The following is a 25370-nucleotide window of genomic DNA, read 5'->3' as shown; positions in this document are numbered from 1 at the left end:
AAGTTGCTGACAGGTGTTATATGCACATTTCCCCTCCCCCCCCTTCAAATCCGAAGCACTGAAGAGGATTATTCTGCACAGCCTGCTCTTCTGCTGAAAAGTTTAAACAAGTCTCTTTCATATATTCAAAATTGGTGATGTTTTTCCCCTCTATACAGGGTTTCTTACTGATTTGTGGCTTGAGTTTGTTGTCTTTATTTTGTGTGGGTACAAGGAATAGGATTTCTAAGATGAATACACTCTCTCTTTGTTTCTGTAGCTACTTCAATGAGAATCAATATCCTGATGAGGCCAAGAGAGAAGAAATTGCAAATGCCTGTAATGCAGTTATTCAGAAGCCAGGTACACAAGGAAGACAAGAAGGAGATATGTTGCTCCCTTCCCTTCCCTTCCCTTCCCTCCTCTCCTCTCCTCTCCTCCCCCTCTCCCCTCTTAGTATATATTTTGTCTCTTTTACTTAAACATATTTTTCCTTATTAGTTCTAACTCCGTCATCCATACATGTGTTAACACAAAAACTGCATGAATCCTAGACAAAATGAAAAAGAAATACAGTACCCAAATATGCTATCAAAGGCCAGTTACTATTTTCAAAAATGACCCAAAGCATTTTCACTTTCAGCGGTAATCTACCATCTCAGGAATATTTTCCATTTAAATTTAAAAATTTAAAATTAAAATTAAAAAAAATTAAAAAGGGAAAGAAGAAAAGAGATTCGCTACGTGGGGGGGAGAGAACATCCGGTTTTGGGGAGTGTTTCAAAACAGAAAAGCCTTTTTGAAAGAGAACTGTGAAGCTCAAAATATGTCAAGCCATTTTTTTATTAAAAAAAACAGAAGGTGCTGAATTAACAGTGTTAAATTTCTTCTTCGTATGCTATAGTGTCCATCTGTTTCTACCTTCAAAAGGGCAGAATATATTTTTGGCAGTTGCACTGACTAATATCCAGCAGGGTGCTTCAGAAGGACAAAAAGTAGGGTGGGATTTAAATGTTGCATGTGGCTGTGAAAATAAAGTGGGGTGAGCAGTGTGCAGTCCTAAGTTTCTTTTTGGAGGATCTCAGAGCTGCTGCTGTTTTATTAAATTTAGTGTGAAACACAAGAAGACTAATTTAAGCCCTAAAATTCCTGTCCTCCTCATTCCTGGGTACTCTTACATGTGTGATGTAGTTATACTCACTTTGTATTCCTCGGGTCTCCAAAAACTATTAAAATGGCTTTTAGGTTTGGGTTTTATTTTTTTATTTTATTTTTATTTAGAAAATAAACTCTCCTGTGGTTTGGGAAAACCACCTCCAACATCCCTTCCAACTCTGGTATTCTATTCTAAATCCTGTTCTGGTACTACTGAAAGCAAGTATACCAGCATTTCTTTTTTTCTTTTTTTCTTTTGCACAGGAAAGAAGCTGTCAGATCTGGAGCGAGTTACTTCCCTCAAAGTGTACAATTGGTTTGCCAATAGAAGGAAGGAAATCAAAAGGCGAGCCAATATTGGTAATGTATCAGACAGCCTTGAAGAACTGCTGAAGAAAGATGAACATGATTGACTTTTCTTAACAGGAAAACAGAGTCTTGATAATATTTTTAAAGTAAAAGCTTGACAACATGGTCAAAATAAATTTTCTCTCTTCCTCTATTATTACTGAACAGTTCATCAATGTTAACATGTCACCAAAAAGCATTGGTATATGTGTATAATAGCATCTTTAAGTCCCTTGGGTGAGGGAATTTCATCATGCCTTTCAAGAAAACCTAGAGATTTCCAGTTTTGTTGGAAACTCCTCTGCACTTGCTGTGATGAAAAGATCAATGGATGAAATATATTTAGTCCACCACTGTGATTATCTGGGAATATTAGGCCATAAAGTAATGAATTTTAATATACTTAGGGTGGCAATAAGACCCAGTAGAATAGTAAGTGCTACATATGAACCCTAAAACATACCTCAAAATGTTCTACAATGTACCGCATTGTTTGGGACCAACAATTTGTGTGAAAAGCTTTCCTTGCGGTTGGATTATTTTTGAAAAACCTGCCTTATTTCTCCCAGTGTCCTCAAAATGAAACAGAGACTGTTCAAGTTCTTGAACAAGTTTGTATGACACATAAATCTTTATAAAGCTTATCTTAGCCTGTTGTCCAAATCTATTCTAGGCCAGGAATAACTAAAATATTCCACATACCTATGATCTGAAACTGGTTTACGTTTTCATGCCTTGACTGTAGCTCCATGTTCCATGCAAATGGAACAGAAGCAGGTGAGCAATGGATGCTCCCCATTATAATCTCCAGACATAGAGTTGGCTGGCAGGAGTAGCAGCATTTTTGTTCCTTCCACCTTAACTGTATCTCCTGCAGATATTTAGTGAATTGATAAAATTGGATGGACGAATGGTTACTGATAACCATGTGCCGGTGAAGCAACCACGGGCCTATTTTGGGTTGCTGTTGCTGGTTAAAAAAAATTAAACTGGGGAGTGATGGCTGCAACAACAGCTGGGCAGGAAGAAAGCTTTGCATAATTGTTTGCTGAAGTCCCCATGGGTATGTCTCTTACAGCTGATCACTCTCAACCACATACTGGTGTGTCTTCTGATTAAGCCCTTCTTATGCCATGAACAGTGGCATGTTCCCATCTCTGTCCCCCAATTTAGTTTTCCTTCACATCCTTCTCCCTCTTTATCATCTCACCACAGTCACAAATATAATACCATACAGCACTTAGTATTCTGCTAGAGAAAATAAATATTTAAAGAAAAGTCCTCACTTTAATTAGCATTTCTTGTATACTGATAAATAATACAGGTATCCAGCACTTTCCAGAGTTTGAAATGCTTTGGATATAGAATAGTAAATAACAAATTACAATTTTCTAACACATTATGCAGAAAAGGAGCTTTAAATGTGCCTATCTATCATATAAAATATTTAACATATAAATGTGCAATTAATTACATAAATTAATTTCTTTTTGCTTTGAATTTTTAATTTGTGTATCCTTTCGGAGAAAAACCCCAAGTATAAATCTTCCCTCAGATTTCTGAACTTTTTTTTAATAATTTAAGAGTTCAGGTTCTTCCAGTGAAATTGACTGATAGCAGAGTCAAGAGAGAACAAACAACAAAAAGCAAACTTTTGACAATTTAACACAATACGGTGGTTGCCCCAAAATTACATTATTTTTCAGAGGGTGCAAAACCAAATGATGGAGCAGAAGAGTTTTTATTGGCTGTTAGCTGGAATGGTGATTTGGAATCTGCAGTTTTAGATACAATGTATTTTGAAATGCCAGTTGCTGAGGGTTACAACCACCAGAGAAAAGCAGTGCCTTTCAAGTCCTGCTTGTGGACTTCCTGGAGGCGTCTGTCTCTAGCCATTGTTGGAACTAGAATGCTGAACTAGATGGACCTTTGAGCTGATCCATGCAGGGAACTTCTTATGTTCTTATACTTCCTTAGGATGAGATAGCAAGATGGTGCCTGGGAAAAACAGACACACACATCAGAAGGAAGCTGGCAGATTTTGTCTATTAGCATGAGAAAGCCAAACACCAAACAGTGGTATGGATAGCAGACCAATAAAGTAGGATGAGTGTAAGATTCTTTGCAATCTCACAAAAAATAGTGAAGCATCTTGTTATGTTCATATAACTTGTGAGTTGCACCCTGGAATATTTCTATTGCAAGGGACAGGCATTGCAAGCTCTGCAGTCAAGGGATTGGAGCCAGCTAGAAATCCAGTTGGGGTTATAAAATATTTTCAAAGGCTGATGACCCTGGATAGAAACTGATTTTTTTTCTTTTAAATTGGCATTTATACTCCTCCAACCAAATTCATTTTCCTTTTTTTTAACAGTGCAACCACATGCACAAAAGAGGTTTGCACCATATTGAAATGAAGATGAAAAGGGGACTTCACTTAGGGTGTGGGTTTATTGTAAGAACCATCAAGCCAGAATTAAAATTGCAGAAAAGGATAGTCCCAATCACTACATACAGAATAAGAGAGAGAGAGAGAGAGAGATGCTGCTTTATTCCTTTGATTATGGTTTCACTAATCAAATGTGCATTTTGTCCCTTTCTTAAGAAGGGACTCCTAAATGCAAGCCTATTTGGTAGGGCGAGCTCCATGTGTGACCTGATTCTACAGGAATGCAGGAAGAAAATCCAAACTATGATGCCAGTTGAGAATTGCTGTTTTGATTTAGAGGGAAAGTTTCCAGTCCTTATGAATCCATAAATAGCATTTGCTGAAATCTCTAAATTTAAAGAGGCAGTCATGAAAGATATTTTAATATCCTGTAAAAGACAGTTGCCTGTCCCCCAGCACTAGTAAGACCACAGGAAATTATATAAAATCAGAAGTTATCCAAGCCTATATGAGAAATTCTGCAAATTGAGTAAATCTATATAGCCACATTTCTTTGGCAGAATTTGGCTTGCAGAATTATTTTTTTTCTTGTTGCTGAATTTAAACTGAAAAAAAAATAGTTCTGAGTATTTCTTTGAGGTTCTTACAAGAAACAAGATACCCCACTTGTGAGGATTCTGGTTTTTCATCTTCATCCTTATTGGTAACCCTGCAGCAGATAATTCAGGGATCAATTTGCTTTTTTCGAAGAAGCAGCAATCCTGGAGAGTCATGGGATAGATGTACAAAGTCCCGGAGGCCACTCCAACAGTGACGACGTAGACGGAAATGACTATTCAGAGCAGGTAAGTATGTGAGCTAAGTCAGGGGGCTCCAATATGGAGAGTCCCCCTGTAGGCCGCTCTTCCTCCTCTGGGTTTGGGGGCGGAATGTGGAGCGGTGGGGTCTTTCATCCTTCAGCCTCCCAAGATTATGTGGCCTTTTATCCTGCTGTGCAATGGGGGGAGGCAGAAAAACACAGCATTCCTCTCCCCCCATGGACCAGCCTTCACCCACATGGATTTATTGTCATACAACAGGAGACTTGGCAAGTACGCAATGGGGAGGAGGAGGGAAGATGTACAGAGGGAGGCAGAGAAGCAGAGAAGTTAGAAGAAGACAGGAGGATCTGCTCAAAACAAGCAAGTTGACACTGTTCACACATATTTGCCAAATGCAGGGGCATGATGAATTCCCCCAATTTGCACCACCATGCATAGTAAACACCGTGTCTGTTTCTCTCCTGTGCCCCTGTAACCAGAGCTGTGTGTGCATCCCCAGACATTCTTTTTGAAACTCTTTTAAGAATGTGTCCTTTCTGTCCACACCATTCTGGACTGAGGGCAGATGTGCATGGTCAATTTAGTGATGCTGTTCACTGAACAGCCCATGAAGTGTGAGGAACAGCAGGATGAGCCAAGCATCTCTCCTCCAATTTGATGAATCCTCTTTCATTTCCTAACAACTATTATCTTTTGCCCTCCGATGTCATTGTTTATGTAACCTTGATGTCCATGTCATATCCACCATGTACTCCTTGCAAAAAATTACAATTCAGTCTTAGAAAGAAAATAGTTAATGATTCATGCCAAATAAAAGTATATCCTCTTGTTTAAGTTTCAGTATAAATTTCTGAATCACACATTTGATGTGGAACACACAGCCCTGCTTATACCATAAAGATCTACAAGTCTTACTCTCTCCTTACCCACCCTTCCCACAATGCAATGAATGCCTAGCTGCATGCTCTTCTTCCCAGAATTGAATGCATTGATGTAAATTGATAATACGGCAGCTCAATTCCAACCAATAATATTCCATCTAACCTCCTGGTGCCAACATGTTTACCCTTTTAAGGCAGGATAAAGCTTTCTTCATAGTTTGTCCCTGCTTTTGAGATACTATTTTAAAAATTGCTTTTATTCTTAGGAACATAGGAAGTGCCTTTCACCACTGGTCCATCTAGCACAGTGTTGTTGAAGTACTGGTTTACAATGATATTCTAGGTCTCACTTATTTTTCCCTAACCATTTCAGGAGATGCTAAGGCATGAACTTGGCACTTTTGGCATGGAAAGCAGGTGTTTGCCTGTGAGCTATAGGGCCTCTACATTCTTGATAGGCCATAGCTATCATTCAGTCTTCATATTTTGTTATGTTTCTTTTCCCCACTCTTTCCCCCATACTTTCTGTTAGTTTATGCTCTTATTTTTAAAACTACCCTAGGTACATTTTGGTAATATAAATATATGAAATGAAATTAAAATACTTTTCTTTTTAATTTCTAAGGGAAACTAATTGCTAAAGTGGAAAATAAGAGGATATTAAAAGAAAAAGAGCTCTCTCACAGAAGAGACGCTTAGACTACATTTCATGTTTGAGTTAGACGCATATAGTTCTTGACTGATTGTTAAGACAAATATAACAGTTTGACGATGGGGCCAATTATTTAGAGTTGTAATAATCCCTTTGGTTTTCTTCCATTGTTGAGAATCTTCTCAACATTTGTGGTTCCTCCATTAGCTAGGTCGGATCAGATGGCGTTATTGTGATCAGTGTGTTTTTAATGGAAATGATATATTTTGCACATGAAACATAGTTTTTATTTAATTTCTTTGAATGTTTTTAGTGGCAATATGGAAAATAAAAACAAATAAAATGTAAGCCTTTAATCTGAATGTGTAATGAAGGCAGTTAGGAAGAAATTAGTCATCTATTGTAATCCAGCTTCTTTGTAATTTTTCTGTAGTCAGGTTTTCACTCAGCTAATCAGATTGACAGAATTTTATCTTGTTAAATATGCCACATATTGGGCAGCCATTGACTAAGAATGTTCTAGTTCTGGATTTATTGTTTGAAGCAGAGTATAAGTTCAATAGGTTGGTAAGACCATATCCAACTCTCTGTTTTTGTACCCTTTGTGTAAATCTAATTAAGACTACAAGCAGAAGTCAAGTATTGAGTTTCCATGTTTTTTTATTGGTCCTTCATGAGCTCATGTTACACTGCCTAGTAATTCATTCTGGTTATAGTAACCTGGTGACCACATTTGTCTTGTTTGTATGTTAGTCCTGATCAAGATGAGGAAGCATTTTTTCTTCATTTAACTAGACACATGCAGATTAAAATTACAAATCCTGCTGGTAAATGGATTGTTGGATAGAACAGGGCTTTTCAACCAGTGGTACGGGTACCACCTGTAGTACATTAGCACCTGGCAGGTGGTATGCGACCATCCTAGAAAAGTGGTAGCGGGGGAGGGGAATGAGCTGAACCGGTGGCAGCACCGCACAAGCCTGAGCGAGAGACGGCTGGAGCTGCAGGGCTGTCAGGTCTCAGTGGAAGCGCCAGGATCAGCGCCAGGCTCCAGCTGGAGCTCAGCGCTGATCCTGGTGCTTCTGCTGAGCCCAGAAGAAGCGCCGATCAGCTGGAATGTTGCAGGATCTCCAGGGTCTTGTGATTTACATTCAGATGCTTGGCAACTGATTCATATTTATGATGGTCACAGTGTGCCAGGGTTATGTGAAGTGACCAAAACCTGCTGCAACCACCCAGTAGACGGGGGGGGGGAATAAAAACCAAACACCCCCCCCCAACACCCCTGCTGCCAATCCTCAACAGAAATGCTCACAACAATGAAAGCCTCGGACAGGAGGAAGAGCTCCGCCGGGTGGGCAGGCAGGTGTCTTCCTCGGCTGTGGCTTGGGGGGTACTTTTTTCAGTGCCATTGTAACTTCAAACAGTCACTAAGCAAACTGTTGTAAGTCGAGGACTACCTGTACTTCATCACTCTTTCCCTTTTTTTTTGGTCATCAGGTTTTTGACACCTTGCTAGGCGACTGGTGTAACTCGGATGTTGCCATATCCTAAAAGTGGTACAATGGGTGAAAAGGTTGAAAAGCCTTGGGATAGAACATACTATAGAACTTTATCTGATGTTCTCTCAAAGGATTGAACAAGAGATACAGAACCCACATGAAGATGGGAAATGTCAGTGGTTAAATTCTATTAAATATTTGCTTGTAGCATTTAACAGAAAAAAATACTAATGAGATGGGTGGGAGGGTGGGTTGATGGATGAATTGGGGTCAGTTTTTTCATCTAAAATCATATTCTTTTCTTGAGGGTTTTGGAATAGTACGATGGGAGATAATATTGTATAAATCTCAGTAGAATAATGACTACTTCTTAACCTTTTGATTCACATCATTCTGTATTGGAGAGAGCACATATAAACCTTTTAAAAATATCACCCCTACTTCTCACCCCACCCCAGTTTTTAAATCAACAGGTTTATGCACTGGTCTGTTTAGTTTTCTCAAACTTCACCTCACTTAGGTTCAAAATAGAGTAGACAACAATGATCACAGAATCTAATTATGCTCAGGTTTGAAGACCATTTAGAAATTTCAGCTGGTACAGTATATTATTTGAGGCAAAATGATCAAAACAGGTAACATCTATTCTACACCATTTGAATTTCTGGCTCCAGTTCAAGGTTGGGTAAATCAACATTTCAGCTGTGGTATTAACGCACATTGTCAATGTTATCTGGGAGGAGTTTGATTCTGTGACCCCTGATGAAGTGGACAGGATTATGGGGAGGCTGAGCTCCACCACATGTTTATTGGATCCGTGCCCTTCCTGGCTGGTTTATGCAGCTAGGGAGAGGACACGAGGCTGGCTCCAGGTGGTCATATCTGCTTCTTTGAGTGAGGGTTATTTCCCCACCGTCTTGAAGGAGGCGGTGGTGAGACCTCTCCTCAAGAAGCCTGCCTTGGACCCAGCTGTATTGAACAACTTTCGTCCAGTCTCCAACCTTCGCTTTCTTGCGAAGGTTGTTGAGAGTGTGGTGGCGCATCAGCTCCCTCTGGTCCTGGAGGAAGCGGATTATCTCTCGGCGGCTTTCGATACCATCGACCATGGTATCTTGCTGCGGCGTCTCAGGGGATTAGGAGTGGGAGGCACGGTTCTTCAGTGGTTCTATCTCCTGGGACGCTCGCAGTCGGTGTTGGCAGGGGGGCAGAGATTGGCCCCTAGGTCTCTCGTTTGTGGAGTTCCTCAGGGGTCGGTTCTCTCGCCTCTCCTGTTCAACATCTACATGAAACCGCTGGGTGAGATCATTCGTGGTTTTGGAGTTGGGTATCATCAATATGCTGATGATACCCAACTTTTCATTTCGACCCCAAACCACCCCAGTGATGCCCTCGCTGTGATGTCCCGTTGCCTGGAGGCGGTTCGGGTCTGGATGGGGAGGAACAGACTTCAACTCAACCCTGACAAGACTGAGTGGCTGTACATTCCGGCATCCTGGGACATTCAAAATGTTCCATCCCTTTCTATGGGGGGTGAGCTTTTACCCCCCGTGGACAGGGCTCGCAACTTGGAAGTCCTCCTAGATTCACGACTTACCCTAGAAGACCATATAGTAGCCGTGACTAGGGGGGCCTTCGCCCAGGTTCGCCTGGTGCGCCAGTTGCGGCCCTATCTGGACCGGGATGCCTTGTGTACGGTCACTCATGCGCTCGTGACCTCTCGCCTAGACTATTGTAATGCTCTCTACATGGGGCTTCCCTTGAAGACCACTCGGAGGCTCCAACTGGTACAGAATGCGGCCGCGAGAGTTGTCCTGGGAGTTTCCCGGTACTCCCATGTTACACCTTTGCTCCGCGAGCTGCATTGGTTACCAGTTGTCTTCTGGGTGAGGTTCAAGGTCTTGGTTATGATCTTTAAGTCCTTACATGGCATGGGTCCGGGATACCTCGAGGACCACCTGCTGCCGGCGTCAACTCCCCTCCGCCCTGTGCGTGCCCACAGAGAGGGCCTCCTCAGGGTGCCTCCAGTCAGGGAATGTCGACTGGTGGCCCCCAGGGGGAGGGCCTTCTCTGTGGGTGCCCCGGCACTTTGGAACCAACTGCCGGTTGAGCTCCGGATGGCATCGGACCTCCGATCCTTCCGTCGCGGGTTGAAGACCCACTTGTTTGAGTTAGCTGGTCTGGCCTGAAGGGGAATTTGGGTTTTTAATTGGTTTTATTATTTCATTATGGTTATATTTTAATTGGGCATGGTTTAATTTTCTTTTAATTTTTGTATACCTATTTATATATGCCCTGTGAACCGCCCTGAGTCCCTAGGGAGAAGGGCGGTATAGAAATCCAATAAACTATAAACTATATTCCGAGTCAGAGTAGCAGTGTGTGGAGGAAAGGCTTTAACTCTATTTCCTTCCCCACACAAATAAATCCAGGATATCTGGTAAAACTTGCAGATACCTAATATACTTCTCTCCATCCAACTTTATTGCTGATTATAAGGTTCTTTTAACAGTTGGTTTGGCAGCAGCTATGAAAAAGCTCAATGATTTGTCATTTAGGCATGAGTTAACTCTTATGAGTCATCATATGTTGAGAAGCCAGATGGATATATTTTAATACAATGAATATGACATTGGAAAAGAATAACAGTGGAGCTGAAGGAGAAGAACCGTGGGCACTTAAAGTCTTTGAAAGCTGCCTGCCCATAAGCTGCAGATGGACTATCCACATAGTGGACTTCTTCCTTCCTACACGAAGCCAAGCTGACTTATTCAGAAGGAAAGCACTCCTTAGAGGGTGCCATTTTAACCAACAAGCTATAGCAAGTCTTTCATCATGGTGAGGAAAATTAACTTTTCTCTCATGCTGTGAGAGAATTAAGACATGGGAGCAGGTGCCTTATACATTTTTCTTAATTTATTTGAGATGACACTTGGGTTTTAGATTACATTCATTTTTTTTTACCAAAAATACTCTTCTATACTGTAATTTCTTTTGAACAGTATTATGGAATATGGTTTGAGAGTTTCTTTTATAATCATTCAATGTGTCTATTGTCTTCACAGGCTCATTAGCCTTTAAGACTATATATACATTCTTAAAATATATTAATTAAGTTAAGCCATTTACTGCTGAACATGTGCTGGACTGTTCCATTTTTCTGTCCAGATTTTATTCTCTATGGTTCTTTAGAAATATCAAAACAATTACAAATTAGTACAAGATAGTGTGTTGTGCAGTTGCTATAATTAATTTAAGGTAGATTAATAGCTATAACATTTTAATTCTATTCTGATGTGAATGTCAATATTCCACAAACACAGAATTAGACCATTGATCCCTCTAGCTCAGTATTATCAACACCTGCTTACAGCAGTTAATTTTCTAGAGTTTCATACGTTTTTTAAAAAAATGTTACATGTGTTTTGCCACTGGTTTCTTGTGCCTTCATATATACTTGGCTACTACAAATTTGAGCAATGAATAATAGATTTTTAAACTAAAAGATGCTTCCTTAAATATTTATTAAAATATTATTTATACATTAATTACAATGTTTATAATAATAGAATCATGCTTGGAAAAGTGCATATGTAAAATTTACATAGTTTGAATTAGGACCGGCAACTTTCCGAGGGCTAAGAAACACATTTTACTTTGTGTGGAAATTGCCTCTAAAAAAAATGGGTGGAGCTGAGAGAAAACAGAATTGCTTAATAATAATAATAAAAAACAGCCTTTAAAGATAATAAATATAAACTCCCAAGTTTATACTAGTGTTAACATTTGCTATCCAGTTTTGCAGTAAAATCCAAAAACAAATTTCAGTGGCAAACTATTCAATACATTTGGAAACCATTTGAAAAATTTAAAAGCCTGCATGTGGCTGGAGGATAAACAGTACCTTGCCCACCTATTTTCAAAGAATCAGCACTCCAAGGAATTTCATTTCATATTGCATAGGGAATTAAAGAACATTTGAGTAGGAAATTGGAGGTGCAGGTGTTATACCATGGGCATCTGGAGCCATGCTGATCAAATGGCATAATTGGCTTTAATGGATGAATACCACATGGGTCAGCTTAAAGAATATCATTTTTTTTCTCTTTCTACAGCTTGTATGATCTAAGGAAAACATTACTGCCAAAATGAAGATGAGAGAAAACTAGTGCACTGTGTGTGTAGAGGAAAACAAGTAGCTGCAAAGAATATAATCAATGGGAGGAAGAAAATATTTAGATTAAAAAGGCAGAGAAAATGTGATTTTGATGGAAGTAAAGAATTGTTTTGGCAGAAGTGAAGTGAGCCACAAAAAGAGCTTACAGCAGAATGAATGGAATTAAAAATAAAGTGATGAATCAGTTTAGGATGAAACTGAAGTGAGGGAATGCTAGAAAGTATATCCCAAAGGTGCTTTTTCATGAGGCAACTGGGCTTTCTTGTTTTTGTTTTTTTTTTTTTGAAGACATTTCGCTTCTCATCCAAGAAGCTTCTTCAGCTCTGACTGGCTGTATAAATCCTTCCATTCCCCACCGTCCAGTCAGAGCTGAAGAAGCTTCTTGGAAGCGAAGTGTCTTCAAAGGAAAACAAGAAAGTCCAGTTGCCTTGTGAAAAAGCACCCCTGGGATAACTATGACCTGGATGACATTTAGCTAGAAAGAGTAATCTAAATATTTGAGTGGGAATGGTTGTAATACAATATGTCAAAGAGTTTGGGGGAGGGAAAGCAGATATTCCTGGAAAGGAAAGGCAAAGAACAATGGGCCCATTTGGTCTAGTGCAGGGGTAGGCAACCTTGGCTCTTTTATGACTCGTGGACTTCAACTCCCAGAATTCCTCAGCCAGCCATGCTGGCTCAGAAACTCTGGGAGTTGAAGTCCATGAGTCATAAAAGAGCCAGGGTTGCCTACCCCTGGTCTAGTGGTTAAGGCACCAGGCTAGAAACCGGGAGACTGTGAATTCAAGTCCTGCTTTAGCTATGAAAGCCAGTTGGGTGACTTTGGGACAGTCATTTTTTTCTCTGCCTTACAGGGTTGTTATTGTGGGGAACTAGGGGAAGGAGCTCCCTTGAGTTATTTGTAAAAATAATGGAGGCAGGATACAAATAAATAAAATAACAGTGAATTCCAAGGATATAAACTCCCAGTGGGGTCATCCAGGGTGTGAAAATCATCTCAGCTGCCCAGCTACAGCAAACAGGCACCTTCATCAGGTAGCCATGATAGAGGAATTTCATACTGCGTGGGAAAAGACAGTGGTAAATGACTCCTATATTTTATCAAGAAAACCATATAGGTAGACAAGATAAAGGGATTGCTGATATTGATATACTGTAGTACTGGGTCATGGGCCTTCAGATGGTACTCAGCATGTGGCTGGACAGATGTGATTTGAGTGTGATTTGTTGGATATGAATGAGTGAAAACTTCATCTGTGCCTGGCAAGTGGAAGAATGCAGTTATTATTTCTGTATGAAGAAAAATATAGCAACTACAGGGTGATTAGTTTATTAATTGCATCTGGGAAGGAGTATCACACAAGTCTGATAGAAAAGGTATGAGATGGAACAGTAAGTGAAGTGCTGCTGCTTCACCTCAGGCAAGGACCAATGCAGGTCAATGTTTTGTCCTTTTGTTCTCAAAATTATCCTCGTTCATTTAGAGAAGGCCTATGATAATGTAAAACATAAACCTTTTAAAAATATCACCCCTACTTCCAGTGGTGGGATTCAGATATGTGAACAACCAGTTCTCTGTGTGGATGCCGCTTCCGGAAGTCCATTCTGGACCTGGGCAACAAAACATTAGCTACCAGTTCTGCCAAACTGGTGCGAACTGGCTGAATCCTACCACTGCCTACTTCCCACCCCACGCCAGTTTTTAAATCAACACATTTATGCATTGGCCTGTTTAGATTCCTCAAACTTCAGCTTTCTTAGGTTCAAAATAGAGAAGACAACAATGATCACAGAATCTAACTTAAATCTAATAAAATTATGCCAGGTGCATCCTTTCCTGAGAGTCTCTGCTCATAATCACTCATGCCATAGACACTTCCTGGTTGGACTATGACATTTTGATCTGCCCTTGGAAAGTGTTTGGAAAGGTTGAACTGGTTCAGAATGTAGCGGCACACGCAGTGCTGAATGCATTGAGGTTACAAGGTAGACAGACTGAGAAACTAATGCCAGGTAGGTCAATACTTCTTTCACTGTAATAGCTATTGTAACAGAATTTTGCAAGTCTGAATGTGCTTCTCCTCCCTTGCTTTATCTCTGTATGCACTGAGATGTTTTCTCAATTACTTTCTTGACTCAGACTCAGGCCCCTTTTATCTGACTGTTCCTTCATAGTGGCTTTTCCTCTTGACCTTCTAGACCCTTTCATCTTATAGGACTCAGAAGTCTGTCTTTTTTCAGTTGCAGTGCCTGCTCTATGGAACAGTTTGAGCCCCCAGCACTTCATAGGGCACCCAGAACTTTATGCATTGCCACATTCTGGACCAGTTACAATTTCTAAATGGTCTTCAAAGGCAACCCTATGAAAACCATGTTATAGTAATCCCAATAAGGAAATGACAGGGCATAACTGACTATGTGCAAGGCTTCTCAGTCCCAGAATGGGCATCACTAGTACACAAGATGGATCTGTGCAAAGATTACCCCCAGCCACAAGTGCCATCTGCTTCTCAACATAATTCAAATCACTCTGCTCCAGTAGGAAACTGTCAACAGTGTTGGAGAAATAAACTATTTAAATCTCTGAAGAAAATAATTTTTGTTTTTACTTGGCCAGTGCATTACAAAACAGGTCATTACTTGAGCCTTGCTTGGCAACAAAATTAGGATTTGACTCTTCAGTAATTTATTTTTAGAGAGGGATTCACTATAGGCTCCCATTCTCCTCTTGAGAAGCAATCAAAAGATAATGGCCTGTACCTTCTTAATTTTATTTTGTTTTGATTTGTAAGTATCCTACATTGGGTAACATCCTATAGTTAGTTAGCAACAAACTATAAAAATCTAATAATATAAGCTAAAAGAATAGCTAGAAATTATTCTCAAAGAAGAATTTGAGAAAGAAAGGGTGCGTCTAATGACAGGTCTTCCTCTTTTCCCTTGTAATGATTGTTGCAGGTTAACAAAGGGTGGGAGAAATGGGGAGTGGGGTGAAATAGAAGGGATTACAAGTGGAAGTTGTTTTCTGGGTCTTCATAAAATCCAGTGAAAGAGTTTTTCTCTCTCTCATATACAAACACATAAACAGATAACATCTGCTGCTAAGTCATTGTCTTCTCTAATTGAAAAAGCCCCCACTAGTCAATGATTTTCTATAAATACACAGTTCTATTCATTTGTCTAACAGAGACACTTATCTAAAATTGAGTTGCGTCTGTACATCTTAGTTGGTACAATAGGTTAGTGATGGAATAAGGTTGTAGTTCTGCATTTATACAGATTTGGAGTTCTTGCAGAATCTGTTCCAGAAATCCACTTCAAATCATCTCACCTACTCCCTAACTCTTCTGTCACCAAGGCACTTTTCAACTTTTAACAGACATTCAAATAAAAATTGTTATTGTGAGGACAGCTAGCACTGAAGGCCATCTCTATTGTTTGAATTGTGGAAATGGCACAGTTAATTCAGCTTTCATATCATTGCCCATTTTCAAAAGTTTAGGTTACTGTTTGCAGGTATAGGACAAAGTCAGAGTTTCCAAAGGTTTTCTCCAGGTGGTTGGTAGGTTGGTTTATGCCTTGTAATAACTTGAGGCTAGGAAGCTGCCTTGGGTGCCTTTCCTCTTTCATTTTCATCTGTCCACTATGAGGCTTTCTCCAAATACCCTCTCTCCTCCTTCCCATTTTCCCTTCAGCCAATGCCTGTTCAGCATGTGATATGTTCTTTTTAAATAAATCCCTTTGTCCCCATTTCTCCAGCCCATTGAATGAAAACATTGGACTGTTTATATTTTAAAATTGGATGAAATTATTGTTGAAGATGCTAATGAGACTTGTTCCTCCCCTCCCTCTTCATTCCTTTCTCCTTCTCCGCTCATGTAGGATGACAGCACTAGCCATAGCGACCACCAAGACCCTATCTCACTAGCCGTGGAGATGGCAGCGGTAAATCACACCATTCTGGCGTTGGCCCGGCAAGGAACCAGCGAGATCAAAACAGAGGCCCTGGATGATGACTGATGACGCGATGGAGGGGGAGGGCTCCCAGATGAGAAAGTAACTTAGTTTTAGACGTAGCACCTTAGCAGCCTTTTTCCTGGTCCCTAATATGTGTCCTTCTTTACAATATAACTTTGCAGTCTCTTGTACGTCAAGTTTGCCGTTTAGGGTCTTGTCCTGTGAAGATGGCATGGTGCCCTCTGACTCTGCGTATAAACTCTCAGTATTAACTCCCAGTCAGATAATTAACCAAGCCAACTGACCTCCCTCTCCCAGTGCTCCCCCCTCAGCTAGATGAAAACCTTTGCTGCTCTGTCTTTAGCATTCCATGAACGTGCTTCCAGGTGTCGTAGGCAGCCCTCGATTCCACGCCTTAGGCTAAATCTATAGAAAAACAACAATACAAACTTGGATTATCCTTCAGACTTCCTGGTGTTAACACTTTTTATTTCCTCTTGTTATTGTTATAAAGCCAAAAGGAGACAATGGAGATTCAGTGGTTTGAAGGAAAATGTCCACTGGGTTGAGAGTTTGGACAGAGAATGGGGTAATGATAAAGCTCAGATCTGTTGTCAACATCTTGTTACCAGGTGCCAATAAGCTGGGCCTCTCTTGGCAGTGCAGCAATATCATCTTTACTGCTTTTCCATAGGATTAGTACTGTTTTCCAAAGGTCCTGGCTGGTTGGGAATGAGAAGGAGAAAGTCCACCAGCTTGTTTTGACTGATGTTTGCTGCTGATGCGGTCAACATAACCTTCCTCTTTTCTTTGCAAGTTGTGTTATGGGAGGAACCACACTTTCCCCCCCTCAATTCTAAGTTTCCCCAGTTAGGCCAAAGTTTCCATCTATAGAAGAAGCTGTGTCTCTCAGTGAGACTCCCTGTGGCTGTGTTCCTTCCAATAAGTGGTCACTAAGGGGGATGGTGGCTAAGGAATGATGTAGGTGTGTAGGTGTGATTGGATCATTCACAATTCTTTTTATCAGTTTAGTCATAAATGAGCCCTGCCAAGTTCATTAGCATTTAAACCCACATAAGATACAATTACACTCTCAGACAACCCCACGAAGAATACCTATTCTTTGAGCAAGACATGATTTATATACAAAGATAGGATGAGCATTGTGGAAGTGGATAGCTACTTTTATACACACACAAACACAGATTCTGTGATGCAGCAGAATGTTCTCCAGTTCAGCCTATAATCAGAAGTTGCAGACAACTTGGATTGAAAAGTTTGTAATTGCTTACTTGCAACACCTTATCTCCAAAGTATGGTGCACTCTAGGGAAAGATTAAGAAGTAACTCGCAATATCCCTCCTCACTAGAGTTACAGAAAATATGCATACATGTAAATTTCCATGATTTGCATAGTAGAGAGTGCAGTGATCCTTATCCATTGTCTGTGGTGTTGGCTCTCCAAGATAACACATCATGATGTTTTTACTTCTCTTAACTAGGCATACATTCTTTGCGTCTTTGTTCTGTTCTCCTTCAGCAGCTGGAAAGCCGTGGCTGTCTGAGCAGATTAACTAATTCTTGGAAGCCATATTGCAGCAGGAACTAGATGTTGCCATGAGCCAATAATTTAGTGGCTCTTGTGCTCCTGGGCAACAGGATTATTATTTTTTTTACTTTCCTATTATTAGGGCAACTGAGATTGAATTCAGATATTGGCTATCTAGGAAATTAGAATTAGTGATTAAATAGTGATGGAATGTGAGATGAATCTACTTCTATATAGCAAAAAAAAAATCAAATTTGAGGGGGGTTTTTTGGTTTATCTTGATCATATGTAGCACTTTGGTATTTTTTTCTTAACTAAATATATATATATATTTGTATTTTGAGCATTTAAAAAAGTAAATATCATTGGAGAAATCAACAATAACATGCTGTAAGCTCATGTTACAGTCATCCAATAATAAACCTTGAACATAGTCTATGAGGAACATCTCTGATGAAATGGACTTGGCCAAATAGCAACAGATGATTCTCCTGCACAAGCTGTTTTGAAATGAAGGAAGGGGGGGGGCGGTGATTGAAAAGCAAGATATATTTTCGCCAGCTTGATTGTAGCATGTGGTTTCCCTCTTTCTTGTGCTCTTCTCACCTTCACCTTATTGCAGTGTTCACAGAAATTCTTCTCCATTCATTGTGCCCTTTGAGCTGTCTGTCCATTGGTGAACAATTAGTATACTTCAAAATGAAACTGATATGCTGACAGTCCCATGATATAGTCCCTGCTGGTGCCACAGTTCCCAACGTTTGGAAATGTGGTTTGTCTGTGGCCTTGTTCCCAGATGTGCTTTGCCAAGGCAGATGATAGAAAATTGTAGAGAGTGGTCAAAAGCTTAAAATCTTCAGAATATTGAAATGAATCATGATATTCCTGAAATTGACAGGCCCTTTGCTCATTTTGGTATGGGCAGTTGGGTGGGCAGTTCTGCCATCCTTTAGTACTTTATTTGAAGTCATGGTTTCCCTCTTTGTATATATCTTGAATGCTCAGACGTCTTACATAAAGAGGGAGTATCTACCAAGATCCTGTTGCTTTATGTAGTATGGCACCTACTAGTTCCAGTAACTGCATAGATAGGACTTAGCTATATAATTAGTAGGCAGAAATTTTGAAAATAGATTGATATGAATACATTTTGAAAAAGCAATTAGCTATAAGGAAAAATAAAATGCCATCTTTTCAAGGGGCCGGAGCAGCCCTGTACTGTTAAACTTCTGCTTAAGAATAGTGGATTCTTCCTTATGCTGGCCAGACTATAGTGCAGGGGTGTCAAACTCGCAACATCACATGATGTGTCACAACGTATCGTGACTTTTTTGCCATTGCTGGCAATGGGGTGGGCACGGTTTTGCTATGATGCATCTGGCCTGTGGGCTGGCAGATTGACACCCCTGATCTAGTGTAACCTATTCATCATTCCTGAAGCAAAGAAATATATTTCCCATCAACTGATCTTCCTGAACATAATTATTAAGGATTGAGCTGGAAGCCTTCTACATATGTCCTCTATTTCCCTCAGAGGATCTAGGGCAGGGACTAGTTACTATCTCCATCACATATTTTCTCCATCAGGATCCTTGATGATGGCTTCTCATCACAGCCATTTGACTCCAATTAAAATGTTAGAGTTTTGCTGGTATTTTGCGGTTCAACCTTGCACATTTTATTGGTTGTATTATATGTAATTTTTAAAAATCAACTGTTGATCACTAAAGCAGAAGCAAACTGTTGTTGTCTGTCTTGTTCGTCTATTGAGAGCAGGTAAACTCCATGAGGAGTTTTGACCTTAGACTCAGGGAAAAATGTAGGAGTTGTTTGGTAGCTGCAGAGAGAGTTTCTTCTTGTGACATTTACAAGTAAATGTGTCTCACCATGGCAGGTAGCAAAGAAGTGAAGCAACTTTGTTTTGTGGGCTAAATGACCTGGTAAAATCTAGCTATTGCAGCAGAATTTTATATTCTCATTGCTACAATGGTAATATCCTAAACTGAGAAGCATTGATGAAATGAAGTCATCATAGTTTTTGCCATTGAGCTTCCCATTACTGTTTAGGCACTGCAGCCCACTGAGGTTTTATTCTTTCTTTGGATATAGTTTTAGCAGGATACTACCAGCTAGTTCAAGTATGAACAGAAACAGCAAGATTCTTGAATAAGGCCTCCATTGCAAATTATATCATTCAATTTTAGTCAGTCTCTTCTTGTAGCCTTTCCCTGCTTATCTAGTAGTACAGTATCCTGAAAGGGCCATAGGTCTTCATGGCTTGGCTTGAAGCACTTTTCATCTATGACAAACGGTTATTGGATTCAGCCCCTTTTATGTATTGCACATACAAATAAGTAACAGGAAGCAATGGACAAGGTTTCAGCAAGCAGGCTGAACTTGTTAAAACATTAGGACAATAGATAGCCTACAATTATCTTAATTCAAGAAGAATTGTGCCTGTGTTAAGAGATTTTGAATCTTTAAAAAGGGGATCTCAGCAAGAGATGTAACAGGAAACAGTAAACTAGAAGACACATTTAGATAAGATAAAATACAAGCTTTGTTCAAAGGACAAAAACATCTGGATCCAAGTTTGCCAAGTTACAAGTTCTTATCACATTTTAATGTTCTTTCATTTTATCTGTATTCAGGGGCTAAGTTTCTTGTTACTGACAATTAAACTGTTATTGGCTTTTCTTCTTCAGTTAGGATCTTCTGTTGCTTTGGATGTTCAGAATCCCCAAACTGATTTTTTTCTTGACTTTCCAAGATGAGGTCTCTGACAAAAGCTTTTACCCGTACTTTGTATATAACATTCTGATCTTTCAACACAATCCATTAGGTGTCTGACTTATGTTATGAATAGTTGGAGAATTTGGGACACTAAGAGAGTAGAATATCTTACTTGTTCCTTGAGCAAGTAAGGCTTGTGAATCATCTTAAGCAATTTGAGCTATAAGCATCCCTGTCTGAAAACTCAGCTAGCTTCCTGCTTACAATCTGAATTATACTTTCTCATGAAATGATGAATGGTGTAGCCTTGGGATATTTTCAATACTACAGAATTGCCTGGTTTTGTGAAATCACAGTAATATTGCTGCTACTGGAAGAGGAGCTCTCAGTTCTTGAGTGTTCAAGATACCCAGTTCTATCTTCTATAGTCTTAGATTTAGAAGCAGTGCTTTGAGATTGGCTTCAGACTTGAATGATGTAATGTTTGAGATATGATTTTGATAGACTAGCCTTCTACAATATGATGCTGTCCCCAAATATGAAAACTACAATCCCATGATTTCAAGTCAGAATCCTAATTGTGAACTTTGAAATTTGTGAATCAAGACACATGAAGAGAGCTCTAATTGAGCAACATTTTTCATCACCCGCTCCCCCCACATTTCATATTGTGCATCCTGCATCTTTTTATATTATACGTAAATGTTGCTTTACTTTCCATTCATTCATTCTTAGACACAGACATAGAATTGGAGAAATCAAAACTTGTTGGAAAATTATTAGTACAAGTACACGAGAGATTTCTTACTAGAAGCAAATGTTTTAAAAGGGCTTCCTAATAAAATAGTGCTACTGGTTTTTAACACTACTATTTACTCTTCTTTTCAGTGTCATGGACTGGAAAGACTTTTAAGGCAATAAGTGGATTTCCTTGTGCTTGTAGTTGACATCAACCTTCGTGAAAAGACTCCCTTGATAAAATTTTAGTTGCAACTTCTATGAGTAACATCAGCTTTCTTCCAATGGAGCAGTTTCCTCCCACGCTTGTACTAACTGAAATTGCAAACAAACTAATATTTCTGTTCCTACTATGTTGTGAGCCCCTTAGCAACTGGCATTCAGTAATATATTGCCTCTGAACATGGAGTATTCATAATTATTATGAGTTTCATCTTTGATCACTGAGCAAAATATATTGAACTGTGCAAACAATTTAAGCCAGTCAGCCAGCTAGAGAAAATAGTGCAAAATGCTGGTAGCATCTGTAATCCAGGAAAAATATTTCTTCTAATGATTTGTTACTTTATCTATGTGAGACTCAGAATAGCCATTTTTCTAGATACGTAGGAAGCTTCTGATCAAAACGTGATTTAGTTGATAAGTTGATTTTTTGATAGGAAACTTTTTGGCATGATAGTGTTCTAATATAGGGAAGCCCCGTTGTTTTGTTGGTTATCAATTCCATAACCTCTTGCAACTTTTGTTGTGGATAATCATACTCTATTGTCTTCCTAAGATCAACTTGTTCTGCATTTGAGATAATTCTGTAAAAAACTCTGATGTTCTATGTAGATCTCAAGAGGGTATTTAAGCAAATTCTTATTTTGATCGAAGAGCCAAGCCCCTCAACTTTAACACAAGTCCAGTTGTGTTAGATGTCAATTTCTATAATTTCCAGCTAGCACAACAGAGCCCCATAAGAGTTGAAATGCAGTTTATCTAGAGGCATCAAGCTGAGGAAGTCTGCCTTGCTTTGTTGTTGAAGGGGAGCAATAGCGTTATCTCCTAGAAGTTCATGTCTAAATAGCAATAGCACTTAGACTTATGTACCACTTCACAGTACTTTACAGCCCTCTCTAAGCGGTTTACAAAATCAGCATATTGCCCGCAACAATCTGGGTCCTCATTTTTTCTGACCTCAGAAGGATAGAAGGCTGAGTCAACCATGATCTGGTGAGACTCGAACTGCCAAACTGCTGGCAGCAAGGAATCAGCAGAAGTAGCTGTACTACTGCATTCTAACTACTGCACAAGACCATTTACCACCCTCCCGTGTTCAAAACAAGACTAGCTTTGGGAAGAGACTTTCAGCAGTGAGTTCTGTGGTCTATTTGCTGTGAATGAAAGAGCTGACTTCCATAGCAGGTGGCACTGAGCAGTTTCCCTGGTTTTTCAGGATGCTCAGAATCTGTTTGCTTGATTATTTCCCATGTTTAGTATCCAATTCTAAAAGTGCCTAATGTGATAATTGAACCTGGTTTTGTGTGGGAGACTCTGGTCTTGTTTATATTTGTCCTTCTGATATGGGAGGATGTGGCAGCCTAGAATGTGAATTAGCTTCTGGAACAAACTGGATAGCAACCGTAGTTGCTTTTATCTCTCTCTCTCTCTCTCTCTCTCTCCTCCTCCCCCCCCCAATTAACTTTGCCCTTGTGGGCTGGGAATCATTGGAATTGTAATCAAACACAACTGTTGACCACTTGCCTGACTGTTTTATAATCTTGGAATGACCATGGTGAGAGAGCCTAACAAAAGAATTGCTGTAAAAAAAAGTGCTGTAGCAAGTCCATGTCCACCTCTTTCCTCTTCTTATTCTCTCCTGCAAAAAAAGTGCCGCCTTGTTGGAAGGTTGCATTTTGTACTTCTCATCTGCATTTCCTGTTACGTGCAGAACAGAAGTTATAAACAATCCCCAGCAATCTTTCATGAATGTGAAAAAGGTCTCTAAGAGTGACTCCTCCCTCCCTTTCCCCCAATTAGTACATTTCATCTCTATATTGGCTGGATTCCTGCATTGAAAGGAACCAGCAGTGTAGGAAGAAACCTGTTATCTTTCATTCCAGAACAAAGTTTTAAGATAATGGGGAGAGAAGGCATTAAACATTATACTAGGAATTGGAAGTGAATATGCCTTGCATAAGTGGGTAAGGAGGGACCAGATTTATTTCCTCCTTCCATTGTGAGCTTGTATATGAGCTGAAATACATCACAGCTTAATCAATTGCAGGTTGCTGTAGCTTGTGGGCAAGCCAGGTTTGTGCATTTTCTAACTTCCATTCCATTCCTGTCTCTTTTCCCCTCATGTTCCTTTCTGATCCACCACTGTGGTGGCAGTCCGACACTTTGCCTGGTGTTGTTTTGGCCTGCCATAATAACTGAGTTCAGCCTACCTCAAGAGGTAATTTGTGTCTCACTGTCTTGCAGCCACAATCCCTTTTATTTCTGTGTCCTTTTTGACATATGCATAGATACACACACAAACAACACTGGACTGTCACCCTACTCTCCAGCCCCTTTGCTGTTGCCACCAGTTCTTATTGCAGATTGGATGCTGCTTTAAATGTGAAAAAATAAATAAAACAATTGTTTTAAAAAGCTATATAAAGAAGAAAAATAAAAATAAAAACCTGAATGAAAAGCTAAAGCTGAATTTATAAGCCTTGTTGCATATGAGCCAAAAGTGCAAAAAGCTCCATATAATAAATTAACCTGCCACTCATATAAATATAAATATATATAAATATATTAAAATCAGACTGTTCTACAAAATTGTGTATTTGTATTTTTGTGTACGTACAATTTTCTGCTAAGCAGAAGGAGGATGTAGTATAGGATGTGAGAGAATTTTTTTTAATCAAATTTCTTTTGCTACTTATTTTTCTTAACATTCATCTCTGTCTCTGTCTTCTCTATGTATGACACAGTTTTGAAAAAGCTGCAGTCTCTCTCTCTTCTTCCCCCTGTCCTGCTTAATCCCCCCACCCCATGATCCATTGCCAGGGTATACTCTGCCACTGGTTTTGCAGAGATACAGAAACTTTCGAAGGTTTGATAACTCACTGCTTTTAGCAGTGTCAACATGTGCTTTGTTGGGACTTGGCATAGTTGCTTCCAAAGTGGTTGAATCTTGTCAGTGAATTTATATTTCCCTGAAGTAACTTGGCACTTAGCTAGTTGGTCAAGACTTTTGGCGATCTTTGGTTTGAGATCCCAAACTATCTTTGTGAAGGCATCTTGAGAGGAAAAAACATTGTCAAACAGACAGGCTTTAGTAGACATTTGGGATTTCCTAAGCACGAGCTCAAGAATTGAGGGCAAAGGCGTTTGGCCAGGTTGAAATTATTACTCAGTTGAAAACTGAAAGGCAGACTAGTGTAGCCATGATTTGAACAAAAGTAGGATGGTCTTAAGTGCTCAAAGTGTCTTGTGCATATTTGTTTGCAATCCTATAACGATTCTATTAAAAAAGCAAGTAATCTAAATAGGAAAACATTTTGTAAAAAAAATAGAGTAATGAGAGCAAATTAGGATTATCTCATATCTGATTAATGTTTCTCAGTTTTCATGTTTCTTCCCTCTTTGGAAGGATATTAGTGGAACTGCCATTTGTTTATCAGTTAATTTAATCTGTCAAGGGATTTATTTCTTCTTTGATAAGTGCAAGCCAAGTTCCCACAAACCTGCATCTGCCCTCTGCCTCTAAAGCATATTTGAATTTCTGAATGGTAAATACCTCACAATCTTGTTGATATAAATACAACTTAAGTCAGGCTAGAGACCCAGGCTGATGTTCCTCTGAAATCTCCAAAACAGTCTACAATGAAATACAAAATAAAAAATGAAAGAGGTTTACTCCTTAGAAAAAATATGTGGGAGTATTGAGAACTATCCTGTTCTTAGTTCGTTATATGAGAACATGCAGGACGTTAAATTCTAAAACATTTTTCCAGCGTAACTTTTGTTGAGAATTTTTTCCTCACCTTAAAAAAGAAGTTACGTATAAGCTCTTACTCAAAGATGTGAGAGCCTTTTGTATATTGAAATTTCCTTGACTGATAAAATCCAACTTTCTCATTTAGTTTCCCATGGTTCTTCGTTTGCAGGTGGAACCCCTTTTTCTCCCTTTTAAAGCTAATATGTCTCATACTGTTGACCATTATCATTTCTTCCAGGGGTGAGAGAGACACTACATCTTTCTAAGTAGGGCTCATATTTATACCAGTGTGTACTGACTGTGGAAGAAGTCCTTGTTTCTGTATGTGAATGGGGAAAGAAACAAGTGCTCTATTGTATTGATTAAAAACTAGCTTAAAAACAAATGAGTCCTGTATCATTGTATCTCCTATTCTGGATTATTAGTGCCTTTTTGGACAGTAGACTGTTCTGTAATTAAATTGTAGTATAACTGCTTTTTTGTACAGTTTTGTTTTAATAAACTTTTTTTAATTTG

General features: G+C 39.4%; 1 protein-coding gene across 9 annotated transcripts in view; it reads left to right on the top strand.

Annotated features, from left to right (window-relative positions):
- Positions 1–25370, top strand: part of HMBOX1 (homeobox containing 1) — a 133201-nt gene extending 107831 nt beyond the window's left edge. For 4 of the 9 annotated variants that reach the window (XM_081335543.1, XM_081335542.1, XM_081335544.1 and 1 more), the window contains 5 exons: positions 260–342; positions 1399–1494; positions 4622–4716; positions 4951–5052; positions 15784–25370. In XM_081335543.1, the coding sequence (XP_081191669.1) occupies positions 260–342; positions 1399–1494; positions 4622–4716; positions 4951–5052; positions 15784–15921 (514 nt within the window). In that variant the 3' untranslated portion in view covers positions 15922–25370. The remainder of the gene's footprint in view (positions 1–259; positions 343–1398; positions 1495–4621; positions 4717–4950; positions 5053–15783) is intronic. The other 5 variants (XM_081335547.1, XM_081335546.1, XM_081335550.1 and 2 more) reach the window with 5 other exon arrangements.

Source organism: Vipera berus (genome assembly GCF_964194415.1).
Source record: "Vipera berus genome assembly, chromosome: 1".
In the NCBI taxonomy this organism is placed as follows: domain Eukaryota; kingdom Metazoa; phylum Chordata; class Lepidosauria; order Squamata; family Viperidae; genus Vipera; species Vipera berus.
The sequence above is the reverse complement of the archived record's forward strand: the minus strand, read 5'-3'. Positions and strand labels throughout refer to the sequence as shown.